Below are 15705 nucleotides of genomic sequence, written 5' to 3' on the forward strand. Positions count from 1 at the left end.
TGAAACGGCAGAAATCCACACTCTGCAGTGAACCACGCTCAATTCAATAATACAGAAATACTTAAAAGTTGCATTAATATGCCGTTTTATTTATAGAATGAGTAGCAGTTGCAATATCATAAGTCTCACGATGTTATAATTACTGCACCGTGAGATTACGCCACTTACCTATGGAAGCAGGTTGACCCCGGATGACACCGTTCTTTGTTCTTTCTTCCCAGTCCAACACCTTCTTTATATATCAACTCTGCAACACAAAAGTCGTCAAAATCAGCCATGTGAGAAGCCAAGGTGAAGCGAACATTACACCTCTGATGTTCACCCATTTATAGCAGTGTCGGTGATGCAGGAGACTAGAAATGTGGGCTCAACTCCCTGGCGTCCCGCAGGGGTGAATCATGGGGCCCGCTGTTAATTACTAAATTTGTTTACCATTTAGGGATGCACCGATACCCACTTTTTCTAAAACCGATACGAGTGCTTTGATTTAAGTATTTGCCGATACTGACAAGTACAAGGCATTTTCTTCAGCATTCTTACTTTTTCACATTAGATTGGTTAGTAATTAGTTAATGTACTCATTTACCTTAAGTAAAGTAGGCTACACTTTTAAGAGAAGTTACATCAGAATTGTGCAGATGCCATTTATTTATTTATTTATTTTCACGCAATATCATTTTTTATTTTTATTGCCCTGTCCATCATAGACAGAACAGCTCATGTCCAAAAGCTCCTCAATGCCTGTGATTTATTCATTTATCTATTTTTATATAACAATAGTAGGGTCGCTGGCTTAGTTTTTCATATAAATAAGCCTCTGGGCATAAAACGGCGTAAGAATCGCCAAAACTGTTAGCTACGAGTTAGCGGCTAGCTTAGCAACATTAGCCTGTATCATGTAAACACTGCAGACTCCACACTGTAGCACATGTAGCTCTGGTTAAATCCAGCACAGACTCTGATTTAGGAAGTGTAGTCTAATACTATTTGTATAATATGATCAATTTATCGAATTATTCAAAACAGGAATCTTTAAGCCTCTTCTGACATAACCCACTATTCAAGACAACATTAAGTTTGTGTGTGTTAATTCACAAAATAAAGTGACAGAACCAAAGCCCTGACCTCAACATACATTTCTGTGGCTATGTATGAATTTTTCTCCCATCATATAATAATCAAACTGCTATTTCACAGATTGTACATTGCACAGAGCAAACACATTCACACCTTTCCACTCCTCCACTGTGTGCTCTCTCTCATCCAGCTGCTTGTCGGTGATTGCTGGCGGAGGCTGCAAAAGAGGACAAACGTACGACAGCATTCACATATTTAGGTTAACTTTCTACTGAGTGACGTTGATAAAGCAACACAAGGCCATGCAAACCAAACTTATAAAATATACAAGCCGTAGACTTGCTTTTGAACAACAAGCATTTCCATAATATTGCATAAGCAGAACTCCTGTGTCCGAGTTACGGCTGCTTCCTGAATTTTAAACAATTGTGCAGTGTCAGGCCTAAATATGAACTTCCCTTTTCATCTATTCTGACAAAAGAAGCCCGACGAGACGTGCAATGCAGAAGGTGACAAAATAAAAGCCTTGCACATTCCCCCCCCCCCCCCAACAGCCCAGAGCTATTCGCACGCGCAGTTGGCTTTCGTTTCCGATGGGAGCGCACAGGCAGACACTACAGCGCACGCCCTTACCATATTAGCAAGTTCTAAAATGCACATGCAAAATAGTACTTACAGCTTCTACCTCACTCGGATCGTACCACACGTTGATGTAGGGGTGCTGCAAGGCTTCATCCACCGAGATCCTTTTAGATGCGTCGATCACCAGCATCTTGGATAGTAAATCTCTGGCTTGGCTTGCTGCAAATACAATGGAACAAAGTGGCAAATGTTTAAGCGTTTACAGGGTTTATTTAGTGAAGTAAATACAATTTCTCCCCCGACTACTATTCAAATGCGTAATCAAGGCGCTGCATAAGATGTGGCCCGTGTGTCCAGTGGCACATTCTGGTTCACAATGTGACGTGGGAAACTCCCCTGACTGGCACACAACAGCCCCGTGTAATAATGGTTACGTTTGGGAAGCGTCCCGGTGACGTCAAACCGCTATGTGCCCTTTACATTCTTTCCACATAAGACTGCCTTACTCCCTTTAGAGTCTATACTTCCTGATGGAGCAGGATGTGAAGGGTTCAGGGCGGCGCACAATATAGGGAGGGCTCTATAGACGTGCGAGTGAATAGAAGACAAGCCTGAGAAAGGATCTGAATTACAAACCAGGTGCTACGAGGTTTACCTTCAATCTAGGGCTGCACGGCTTTAGGAAACATTTCTAATTGCAATTTTAAACACGTCCAAGCATGAACATTTGGATGAAAAATAAAATGACCTAATGAGGACAGGATGTTCTGTTTGCAAAGGGTACTTGAGATTTGGGATACTTGAGATTTGGATTTGATTTATTCATTATGCAGTCCTACTTCCATCAGCTGTCCTTTCCTCGCTTCAGAGCAACTCTTATAGCGCCTTCAGAGCCTAATCTACCCTTAACTTATATTTGACAAAAAAAAGTGTTCCCAGACAGTAAATGCAAGCTAGTCGTCGTCATTTCCACAACAATGAAGACATTTCTCCTTTTACTTTAGATTTGGTGTAAGTAGGCCTAAGATAGTCAGTTCAGTCAGATTACATCTGCTGTTTTTGTTGCAAATAACGGAAAATAGTTGATAAACAAAAAGACTCAAAGCAAAATCCCTCTCATTAGTATTAGCGGCCTTACTATCTTGTTGCCAGAACTACAAACCTATTTGCTGACATTGAATTCCGTATGAATTGAGCTTCATCAATACCTGTGCAATATCAATGCAGCGTTCCAGGCAACTGGTAAATGTCTGACCTACGAGTCAAAAGAAGCCTCAAAACGGCATTCAAAGTCACAATTACAACTTGCAAACTTGGAGATAAGATAAGTTTAATACAACAAGGCCTCATCAGCGATGTGGGCTTTGACACAGCCTCTAATATAATGTTATTAACCAAGTTTTGAATTACATTAAAGAAAAGTTATACAAACCACTACCCATGTTGTTACATACGGGTTTATTTAGCTGGAACGTTTTCATTTTCATGTGAGAAAAATCCCAGTTACTAGTGGCCTAGCATGCAATGGTTACAATCATTTCTTACGTCTAAAGGCAGGTGTTATTAGATTAGATGCCTATTAAAGTTATTTTATTAAAGTTTTAATCTGCAGTGCATCAAAGTTGCTGGAAGGGAACCTTCTGTTTCTTTTCTTTCTGTCACACATTTCCTGTTGTTTTTGACAGAAAACAGCAGCCAGATTTGTTTGTCTCTTGCTGTGAGATTTCCCCGTCACCACCTTTTCATTCGCAGTCGAAAAAGACTGGAGGTGATTTCTCCTGCACTAACAACTTTGTTTTGAACCGTTTGCCAAAAAGCTGAGCTAAAGCAAGCGTTACCAATGGATTTGTTACTGATGTGGCTGTACGTGTATGTCTGGATCATTGCACAGACAAAATACAGAATAAGCCACAGCAGAGGAAGAGCTGTGGGTTTTTACAATTCCCCACAAAGAGGCAACGCTTTCAAAGACAACTGGGAAGTCTTAAAATCTCAGGAAAAAACTAATTTGCAAACCTCATTTTCTTCACATTGAGGGCATTTAAAAAAAGAATATAATGAGCCCCCAATGTGAAATAGCATTTTAAACTATTCTCTACTCTTTCATTTATGTGAAAAGCAGCCACTGCAAGATTCTAATGGGTCTCCGGAAGCTTCCCTGAAGAACTTTCACACCTAGATTTGCATTTAACGCTTTGCATGTAAAGCTTCATTTTTAATTCATGTCTGACACACGGCTACCTTTTTGGGCTTGAATAATATATGAACTGTGCATCATTAATATTACATCACTATCATTAAATAAAATGCATTACTAAATAAACTGCTTTAAACAAAATGCACTAATTAGGACTTGACTCTATATTATATTGAGAGAGCAGGCTTTTAGTTTTAAGTTTAATTTTAGCTATAGGATCTGGAAAGTTTGTAAAGACAAGAACTGATCTGGGAACACTCATGCTTATGTATTGTAATTGACAAAGGTTGTTAAGCCGTCATCTGTACTGTGCAGTGCAAGTGTTGGCAGTGGCCCTGATGCTCCTGCTCACCTTTGAGCTTGTTGTGTTCGGAGTCGGCCGGGAACAGCACGTCGGGGAAGAGCTTTTCGAAGCTGTAGCCGGCGTAGCGAGGCCGGTTCTCCACGTACGTGCGCACTGACTGGTTCAGCTTCATGAGGAACTCCTGAGAGGGCGTGCCCAGCTGCTCGATCACCTTGTTCCACTGGTCGATGTCTGACAGGCAGAAACTTAAGGAACATACTGCTGTGTGAGGGGGGGGAAAGGGGAAAGGGCAGAGAAGACGCAGGAGGGTGGGGGTTGAGGGAGTGACTAAATATTACGGTCAGGGTTCGACATTAAATCTAGCCACATAGCCCAAAAAAAAAGGTAGATAATCATAGAAATCACATAAATGCCCTTAACTATCTAAGCCTATGTAAAAGTATGGCGAGGTATGACATGTCAGCTTCTTTCTCTTAGTGGCCAATGGATGTATCCGACCCCCAAAAAAGCAGAAACTTAACAGACTATGAACTAGCATTTAGCTTAGAGGCCACTTTTAACCTCTTAACTCCCGCCTGAACCCAGGGCATTTTCTTTCATCAGATTTTTTTCCCATCATTTTTTGGGGGGGGGTTTCAACTAATTTTAACTTTAACTTTTTTGTAATTTTTTTGTCAAATAATATTTTTTTTTGTCACTTTTAGTCACATGTTGATCATTTTTCCATCTTTTTTTTTGTCATTTTTTGTAAATTTCTTTGTCTTTTTTATGTCAATTTTTTGTGACATTTTTGCCATTGTTTAAATGTTTTTTTCGTCAATTTTTTGTAAATTTTTCGTCATTTTTTGACACTTTCTGTCATTTTTTTTGTCCTTCTTTGTCCATTTTTTTGTCCATTTTGTCATTTTTTGTCACATTTTTGTCTTTTTTTGTCAATTTTTTGTCATTTTTTTGTCATTTTTTTGTCAATTTTTTGCCACTTTTTCATCATTTTTTGTCCAATTTGAGTCATTTTTTTGTCACATCTTCATCATTGTTTTCGTCTCAGTTCTGTCACTATTTTGGATTGGGGTAAAGCCAAACCAGAGAAAATGTGCTCGGTTCAGGTGGGAGTTAAGGGGTTAAATACTAATGCTCATCCAAAGTAAAATCTCAAAAGATCTGGCTTTGACCTCCGTCTGTATGTGGTCGATGGCTTGACAACAGCTGAAAACGTCTGGATTGTTCATAATTAGCATTCTTTCATGGCTAAATGCTAACTGCTCTGTTATAGCTATGAGGCGTTTCCCGGACTGGCCAACTGGCAAACTGTCCACATTAGATCGAGCTCCGCATGTCCTCTTTCATTTCTATGGTAGATATCCACTCTTGGCTTTTACTCTCACCAGCCACTTTGGCCGTTGAGTTCTCTAAAACTTGAATTATATTTTGTAAACCGTAAGAAGATTGAGCATCAATCACGCAAAAAGACCAAACACGTTAGCCTTTAGCCTCTCCCAGCATATTCCTATAACTCCAGACTGGGGACTGGGACTTTACTGTGCTCCAAAGGTGTTACTACTACTTACAATATAGTACCCTTTTTCATCCACTTCATTTTGTGTAACTAGACTGTAGCTTTTCCCTTAACTGTATTTAAATAGTGAAAACGTGGAAGAGCTTGGTCGCTTCGAACTTCACCCCAGTTTGGAGCTATAGGAAATACTGGCAGAGGCTAAATGCGAACATCATCTTTGGTCTTTTTGCGTGACTGAGCGTGCACACAAAGTCCAGACAGGTACGCGTCAACTCGTCTAAGCTCAGGTAAGAACATATCTCAGTATGTAAAAATGGTGGCCTGTTCCTTTAAGTAGACACTTCTTGTGTTGCGTCTTAAAAAATAATCTTCCTACAAACATCAATAGGGTTTGAATTGTACTGTATGACTGTGGCCATTAGAAAAAGTATCTGCAATCAAACAAAAGAGACCATCTACAGTGGCCTGTGAGCAGAAACGTCAAATATCAAGCCCCAGCTATTGCCAAACAGATGCATATCTAGAATCTGAAAGGAAATGAATAGTTACAAAACGTATAACATGGTATTGACAATGTCTCTAAAATAAAACTTCCCGAAGCGTGTTTGTTGGCTCAAGATTGAAAACATAGATGTATGTAAAATGAGGATGATGAGCGGGAGGTACAATGGGGAACAACTACTTTACACATTATTGACGATGGGATAAAAGCAAAACAAATGGAACATAAGATTGGCAAAAAACAAAACCAATGCCTTGTAAATACATGAATTGTACTAAAATGTGTCTTTTTCTGGATATTTAAGGACATTTACATTTGGCAGGGCGCAGTGACAGCACTAACCAAAAGGGGGCAGTGTGTCAATGTTGGATGGAAACACAAAGGTGGACCTTAAAAAAAAAAATTACGCCTCAAGTTTAACCAGCGATATTGATGACACTTTTTGGAGATTTACACGACATCTGTGCCAGAGACCCAAATATTTATACTTCATCCGCACCCCTGATGATAAAAACTGTGATTTCTAGTTTATTTTCTCCCGTTTCTCTCCTGCAGATGCATGGATTCCTTTCAAGTTGGACCTAACGTGGGCATTGAGGGTATTATTTGGTTGAGCTGAGCAGCCAAAAAATGTGAAAACAATCATTGGTAATAGGTTGAAGTTGATAGTATTGAGTCCAAACACTGCACGGGGGGGCGGGGGTGAACGGCTCATCATCTCTGGGAGGTCCAAACTCAAGGATACGGTCAGTGCCTGGGAACAACACACTGCCTCGGACCATTTCAGCCATGATGCATCCCACAGACCAGACATCAACTGAAACATGAAATGACAACCGCCCCATTAGCATGCAAGACGAAACACAAACGAAAAAAATGCAAACAAAAATAATAAATTAAAAATCAAGACGTGAAACAGAAGGTGTGGAGTGTGCTCGGGTGAAGTGTGAGAGACAGAACAGAAAAAATGAAAGTGCATGCATATGAGTGCTCTTTTAAACCTGGGCAGGCCTCCCCGCGAGGGTTAAAAGACAGATTTCTTTCTTTCAAAGACTTCTACTTGAGAATGTCTTTGGAAAGGATCACCTCATAAAATTTAAAACTGTCTCAGGGAGTCTGTGTTATGATAGTTAGGGGGATTGGCATCGTTGGGTGATGAAAAAAAGATATTCAGAGAGTCTTTGTACGGAAAAGGGAATATCGGCAGCCTTCTAGCATAATAGCCATGTTCTAAGATTTGGGGAAATAGAGGAACACTCCAGATTGTTGGCTCGTATACTTTACTGGACAGGGCAGTGCAGGGTCAAAGGGTTGAAGACCAAGATAACGGAAACCCCAGAGGGTCTTTGCAAAGGGGGTACTTGGAATAGTTTTCAAAGAAGGTGAACTTGAATGCTATTTTAACATAATTTTGAAAGGAAAAGCTATACTATGAATGAAATTGTCTTTTACTAACACGTATTTTTAGTTGACCGTTCCATAATCGTCAACACCCTCATGGTCGGGAGTACAAATGAAAGGTCCAAGACAAACTATACCGTGAGCTGAACAAGAAAGCCTGTTTGTTGGTTGGTTAACAAGCCTTTTAATTTGCCAAAAAAAAAGAGGAAAGCTGTGTTTGGAGAATAGAATGAAACAAGATTCCTAAAAATGATTTGGGCAATTATGATATGAGGCTGACGATATGCAATAATAGAGAGGCCATTTACGCAAAATAAAAATGCAGCACTATTTTGAATTTAATCTTGTGTTTAACAGCCTGAACATTTATAGAACCGATTCCATCAAACACAAAACAATTGTCTGACAAATCATTTCTCCCACCAGTTTTCTTGCAGCATGTTTGAATGAGGTTTACTTTCAGATCTTCACATAACAGGGCAAATTTAGAAGTTCCCTCAACAGATGTCTTTATTATTTTAAGTTTTACTAGTCCAGGCCACCATGACGCTCCGGTCTGTTCTCCAAACGCTTTCTTTTCAATACAAACTTAGAATAGCTTTGTGCAAAAGAAATATAATTGACTTTTTAAAGCCCATTTCACGTTCCTCGATGTTTACAGTTGCTGGTCCAAGAAAAGGGAGCTCCAAAGCCACTCCAACATGAGCAACATGCAGATGGATGAACTGAAAAAAGCGTGATTAGAATCTGTAGTGCTGTTTGGTTATTGCCATCACCGCTGCAAGCAGCTCAAGGATACAATCCCTTCCTGGAAAAAGGATTTTGTGGCGAACCATTTCTGCCATAATACAGCCCACAGCCCAAATGTCCACTACATACGCGCAGCAGAGGAGGGAGGACAAGAGAAGAAGCAAAGAAAAGAAGCAAGTAGTCAGCTGGAAAAATTAGGGTCAATGTTTTCGGTCAAGAGCACCGCGGCCATTAAGAGTTTGCACCTTGTAGCGAGCGGCTGTACTTTAGGGCTGCAACCACTGATCAGATTCATCCAGACTAGTCAAACATACTCGACTATGTTAAGAGGAGTTGTATACACAGATTAAGACAAGCTTTTAGCACAAACACAAACTCATTAGTCGAGGCCTTAGTTGCAACCCTGCTGTACATGAACAGAAATTACATCTTTTTTTTTATGTTATTACAGATATGAACTTAAGAAAACGGGTTCCAAACCTTTTTAGTATGTACTTTACTTCACAGCACAGTGATAACATGTTTCCAGCATCGGTAGGATTAAAGCTATGGGTGAAGAGGGATCATGGATTTTGCAAGTCTGTTTTCATATTATCAAGAGTTCAGCTTTACCTAAATCTAAAAGCTTCATGACTGGAGAGCTTACAGCCTATAGGCCAGGGCAACGCCTCATTTGAAAGACCTACAAAACTGTTCTAAACATTTCGGCCGAATTGTCGACGCATTTTTGTCACAATTCCCATCCATCCATTTCCCCAGACTTCCCGATGCATGTACTGTACACCTCCTCCAGCTGTTCTGGCGGGACCCCCGAGGCGACACCAGGCCAGCTCGGAGACATAGTCCCACCAGCGTGTCCTGGGCCTTCCATGAGACCTCCTCCCAATAGGACATGCCTGGAACACCTCCCAAAGGAGGCGACCAGGATGCATCCGGAACAGATGCCCTAGCCACCTCCACTGGCTCCTTTCGACATGAAGGAGCAGCGACTCTACTCCGAGCTCCTCACCCTACCTTAAAGGGTGTGCCCAGCCGCCCTTAGAGCTAGGGTTTTGGTAGAATTTCGCCTTTTCATGTTTTTGTCGCTTTTCTGTCGTGTTTTCATCGTTTTTACGCCAATTTTCCGCCATGTTTTCGTCGCTTCATCATCACGTTTGTCACATGTTCATCAGATTTCCGTTGCTTTAAGATCTGTGTGAGTAAAACACAGCTGGTGGATGGCGGGTAACTGGTTAACCCCTTAACTCCCACCTGAACCGAGCACATTTTCTCCAGTTTGGCTTTACCCCAGTCCAAAAGCTTCTGGAAAAAAGCTGTGAAAATAGCAACAAAACTGAGACGAAAACAATGATGGAAATGTGACAAAAAAGTGGGAAAACATTGACAAAAAAAGTGATGAAAAATTGATGAAAAAGTGGACAAAAATGTGTGACAAAGTTTACAAAAAAGTGACAAGAATGTGATAAAAATGTGACCAAAAAAATGACAAAAATGTGACAAAATGTGACAAAAAATTACAAAAATGGGACAAAAATGTGATAAAAATGAGATAAAAATGTGACCAAAAAAAATTACAAAAAAATGACACAAATGTGACAAAAATGTGATGAAAAAAAAATTGCAGAAAAAAAGACAAAAATATGACAAAAAAGTGATGAAAAATTGATGAAAAAGAGGCAAAAATTTGTCAAAAATTTGACAAAAATATGACAAAAAAATACAAAAAAGTGACAAAAATGTGATAAAAATGTGACCAAAAAAATGACAAAAATGTGATCAATATGTGACCAAAAAAATGACAAAAATGTGACAAAAAATGACAAAAAAATGACACAAATGTGACAAAAAATGAGTTGAATACCCAACAAAAAAATGTTGGGAAAAAAATCTGATGGCGTGAGGAAAAAGATCCTCTCGGTTCAGGTGGGAGTTAAGAGGTTAAACCTTTAGACCAGGGGTCGGCAACCTTTAACACCGAAAGAGCCATTTGATCCGGTTTCCACGGAAAAGAAAACACTGGGAGCCGCAAATACTTTTTGACATCTAACGCTGGGTTTACACATAACGACGACAAGTCACGAATGCCACAAATCCACATTTGTGGCCGAGGATCACGAATGTGAGTGATTCGGGGTAGAGGTTTCACGCGCCGCCACGAACTGTTGCGACCTGTTACTGCGTGTTACGATTAATGGCATTAATTATTGCGCACGGTCACGAATATGCGTCCCGCGCTGCTGCGAGCGGTGGCACGCTGTTGCGAGTTATTGGGAATTGTCTGGTTCTGTCAAAAATCTGTCAAGAATTGGGCGAATGTGGACAAGATCGCCTGCCGCGCGCACCGGGTTGGAGGCGGAGCAGGGACGTCTCGCTCCGCCGTGCGCCCCTGACCCGTTGGGCTCTTGCCAAATCGGGGTAAACAAAAAGCAAACCAGCTCAGGCCTGTCCATATACTGAAGAATAGCAATAGTTTTTTCACTCTATGGGACAGTCACACCAGTTCAACCCCGCTCCTGTCAACGTGTAACACGGGGCAAACGCATCAACAAACGCACGCGCTTCATGTCAGATAAGTCCGTGCAACAGCCACACAATAAGGGCTGACTTTACTCCACAGAATAAGCATAAAAACACTACACTCACTGTGCACCTGATCTCCTGAGGAGCCGTCGTAGAACTTGCTGTGATTGCAATGATTCTCACTCGTCTGGTCAGTCATCAGCTCCAGTTAGAAAAACTTTATAATCCACAAAAACAGGCCTGTCTCCACCTGCCCCGTGCCCACCGCTGCTTGTTTTACGTGTCTAAGGTTGTAAATAAGCCTTAACGTATCCATGGTGTAGCTGCTGGAACCACGCGCTGTTGTTTTGGTCAGTGGAGGCAGCGTGGGAGATGCATTCAGGGACCGCGGGAAAGGCGCACTTCTTACTGTCCCTTTTTCCCCACAAACGCAGGAAAATCGGGACAAATATATAACAGTGGGGTTCTCCAGCGGGGGGGCAATAGGGGTGGCAGGGACTGGCTCCCAAACATCAGGAGGAACGACCGCAGGAGGAGGAAAAGCCGGCGTTTTGGCGGGTATACCGGCTTTCGCGTGTATGACGTTTATTTTGAGCAACGAAAAACAATAAAATATATTTATTCTAACATGTCAAGATCACAATAATCTTCCAATTTAGAACTAAAATGTTAAAGAACTAACACAAATAAAACACACTTCAATTAAATACTTTTTTTTTTGTAATTTATTTTCCCAAGCCACTCAGAGCCGCAGTATAAGGATGAAAGAGCCGCATGCGGCTCCGGAGCCGCGGGTTGCCGACCCCTGCTTTAGACACTTCCTATGAACACACTATTACTGTGCTGTAAAGTAACGCCTTCCCCATTTTTTCCCCCCCATTTTTGTTTTCGAAGCGGGAGCGCCCGGTGGATTTGCTGAAGCGTGCAGTAGTGCTCGTTTCCTCCGGCCACCCTCTCAATAAAACATCAAACGCATGCTGAAGCTCTGCTGGGGACTACATTCCCCACACAGGAAGTTTGCCACATGCCGCCTCCCCCCGCCCCCCCCCTCGTTCCCTCCCTCTCCACAGTGACCTTTACAGGAGCGGTGCGCGTGTTCGTGGTGGCTGTGGTGTACAGAGGGGGGCGGGCCGTGCGGCTGCTGGGATGGCACTCACCGTTGGCCTGGTAACCCATGCCCAGGATGACCTCGGGGGCGCGGTAGTAGCGGGTCACCACGTACGGGGTCATGAGCAGGCCGGTGGCTGCGGTCCGGGCCAGGCCGAAGTCGAGGATCTTCAGGGTGCAGTCCGATTTGACCACGATGTTGCTGGGCTTCAGGTCCTGCGGAAAACCCAAAACAACAACCTTTTTTTTAATAACGTTATCCTCGGGTTTCACAGAGGCGCTCACTCAGGCTTTTTTCAGACTTATCAAATATGCATCACGCAAGAATTCATTTAAAAAGTCAACTCACTCTGGACGAAATGTTCTATAGCAGGCATAACATTTAGACAAGCATCACACATTTTGAAGAAAACTTTTAGGCCAGAGTGAAGAGTGAGAACATCTCTCCAATTGATCATCCTTTGGGGTTGCATTGCAGCCAGTGGCACAGGGAACTTTTCAGGGGTAGAACCAGGAATTGACTCAATTAAATTCCAACAAATTCTGAGGGACAAGGTAACACCATCAAAGTTTAAAAAAAGATTTCTTCTTCTTTTCCCGTGGCCTTCACAGACTCCTGACCTTAAACGCCAGCGAAGATCTGTGGATGGACCTTCAAAGAGCAGCGCGTGCAACACAGCCCAGAAATGTCTCCGTTCTGGAAGGACTTTGGGGCCAATGTGAATGTTGTGAAAGATTAATGTAAAAGATGAAAATAAAACAATATTTTTTAAAAGGTTACGGGAAAGACTTATCTCCAATTTCCTGCCTTTTGGAGATCGCTTCGTCTCCCCCTGGCTTTAGTGTTCACATTAACAGACGTTTTGAGCTGGGGGTGCCTAATATTTCACACCCCACTGTGTGTAACCAAAAGAAATACATTCTTGGTATTCGTATTTAATGCCTCTTTACAAAGGGATGCCTCGGCGTCTCTGTCTGATGCTTCTGCAACCCGGCCGCAGATAAGCAGAAGGAAATGGTTGGATGCACTTTGACATCATGCCATTATGCCTATAGGCTATCATTTATTTCCCTTGAATTCATTGAAAATGAAAGCTCAATTTGAGTTTCCAAACGTCATCAAACACATGTGACAAAAATAACATTTTAGAAATATTTCAATTGTGTGTAGAGGCCGACCGATATGGGTTTTCTAAGGCTAATGACGATTTTTGGGGATTTTTATTGGCTGATGCCGATATTTCTGACTGATATTTTTGGCCGATTTTTCAAAATATCTGGTCTATAATCCTGTAAAAACAAATACTTGGCCAGTCCAGCAGTGGCCAGTTTTATTTTATTACTTTAGGTGATTCAATCAGTTTCTGTCACAGCTTTAATTAGCTGCCGTTAGCATTAGCATCCTTCCATTAGCGTAAATTTGCGCAACGATCAAAAATACATTTGCTGAGGTTAAAACTGGTTGAATTCTCCAGGTTCTGTGCTTCAAAATGACATGCAGCATGTCCATATTGACAAAGGTTTAGTGAAGCTTATCTCCAGAGCCGGGGCTGGCCCTTCTGGGGCCCTAAGCAAAAATCCACACGGCGCCCAACTGTACGCATGCCATGGTTATTCAACGAAGAGCAAATCCATTTACGGTCAAAAACCGTTCCACTGCGCAGTCGTGCAGGGCAGAAGGGGAACATAATGACCTCAATTCAGGCCCCGTCCCTCTGTGTGAGAACCACTAACCATTAAGCCACTGTGAGAATGGGATTTAGGACGACTATAGTCTATTTCCCAACTTTTTAAAATGGCAAATGGTCACATTCTCTCACCTCTGGTCCCTGACCCACAGTTTTGGAACCACTGATTTAAAACTAACTGAAACCTGCACCTGACGGTTCTTTCTGCCTGACCACTGAGAATTAGCCTGTGAGTCGCCCAATTCGTTTTAGACTGTGCACATTCAGAGAACCAGAGTTACTGTAAGTAACTGGGCGCATTAGAACTGTGTGGATTCAACTCATATTTGAGACAAATAGGCCCCATAACAACACCGTAGTTTGACTGAGATGTGGGGCCCCTGTGCCTGCGGGGGCCCTTGGCACCTTGCATAGTTTGCCTATAGGAAAAACAGGCTCTGCTTATCTTTAACAAATTTGTAGTTAACCTGTTTCCATCGAGATGTTTCTCTGTTTCCCGGAGGCCGAGGGAGTTGTGGGAGGACTCGTTTTAAAGCCCAGACTTCGCACTTTCGCTTAAGCCTCATTAATATGCACCATGTCATCAAATATAGAAAGGGTTTTTGATTCGATACACATTCATCACAGACAAAACATATTGTATTTGTGATGTATTGCAAAACAATATGTTGTCCTAGACCCTAGAAGTAGTTTGTGTTTAGTTTGTCTTGTACCGTTTCTCTTTTCACTCAGAATAACATATAATAGAACACCTTTAGGATTATAACACAGGTAATGCACAGACTACACAACACCTCCACATTTAGAGCGTATAAAGGGACAGTCCTTTACAGCCCAAAAGGTGAAGTAACCCTGACGCACTTATCTCCCTTCCATGCACCCGAGATAAAACCGTCTAGACAAATTGAACAGTGGATGTTATGAAAGGCAGCGCGACTTGGTCCACATTACCAAAAAAAAAAAAGAAGGTATTTCCACCTTTGTTCAACAGCGGACAATTATGCGAGTGGGATATGCGGCGATGGGTGACTCAGCGCCCCTTTTCACCTCGACAAAGTGAGAAGTTTGCGTGCGGACGGGAGCTGATGGAGGAGAGATGGCGGAGCGTGGCGCCTGTAGCTACATTAGTTCGGGCTGAGCGAGCAGGAGGAGGTTACTCTATGTGAACTAAGTAGAGTCTGAGCGGAACATTGACTGCGAGAGACACTGCTTTGTAGCCTGTACAATGGAAGCGAGGATAACACGGCTAGAACTGTATAATGCTGCGTTTAAGCGAGTTGATGAGAGGACATCACCGTGCGCTGCCAAGGAAATGATGGGTTGTCAGCTTCCTCCGTGCTGGTTCAGATTGTAAAATATGATAAACGGTGGTGTGACAACAGCTGTATACTGGCAGGCACAGGTGAGGATTTGCATATCTTGACTTCGATTCACCTCAATCGATTCGACAGACGGGGACTTGCATACCAAGGATGTGAAACTAGAGGCAACTTGATGCTATGGGTCTAATACATTTTCTACCACTTCTTTCACATGGACAAGCAATCACTGTGCGCCACACAAACAAATAAGCCAACTTGGAACAAAAAACATCCCAATGTGATTACCGTAAATGCTCTAATATAGGCCGGGGCCTTTATTTACTCAAGGGCATCTAGGACCAGGCCTTTACTGGAACCAGGCCACAATTAGAGACAGGCCTTTATTTCTATTTGAGCAAAACGGACGACCAGGAAAATGAAGAAAAACGAGATTTGTGTCCATTTGCACCTAAAATATTAGGTTCATTTATTAATTAACATTTCAAACCCTCTCCCAGCAGCTGGAACATTGACGCCTTTTATTTTGTCGGGACAACAGGAAGTGTTTTGTTGCTGTTAGCGGAACATTGACATCAATGTCACAGCAGGTTTCAGTTTCGTTTTTACCGCGGATCGGATTATTTGTTGTTATCTTGTGTAAAAGGCGAGTTTAGACGGAGCGTTTGTGTTTGTGATCGATCATGAGACTGACCCGAAAGAAGACGAGACGCTCGCGCTGATCGGAGGAGTTATTTTGAGG

At 42.1% G+C, this 15705-nt stretch overlaps 1 protein-coding gene across 1 annotated transcript in view; it reads right to left on the reverse strand.

Moving 5' to 3' along the window:
- mapk8b (mitogen-activated protein kinase 8b) overlaps positions 1 to 15705 on the reverse strand; it is a gene marked incomplete at its 3' end in the record, with an annotated part of 39762 nt that overhangs the window by 620 nt on the left and 23437 nt on the right. Inside the window, 7 exon segments of the mRNA XM_079576762.1 lie at positions 169 to 229; positions 231 to 247; positions 1231 to 1294; positions 1754 to 1878; positions 4209 to 4391; positions 6924 to 6995; positions 12007 to 12172. Of these exon segments, the coding sequence (XP_079432888.1) occupies positions 169 to 229; positions 231 to 247; positions 1231 to 1294; positions 1754 to 1878; positions 4209 to 4391; positions 6924 to 6995; positions 12007 to 12172 (688 nt within the window).

This window comes from Gobius niger (genome assembly GCF_951799975.1).
Source record: "Gobius niger genome assembly, chromosome: 19".
Taxonomy (NCBI): Eukaryota; Metazoa; Chordata; class Actinopteri; order Gobiiformes; family Gobiidae; genus Gobius; species Gobius niger.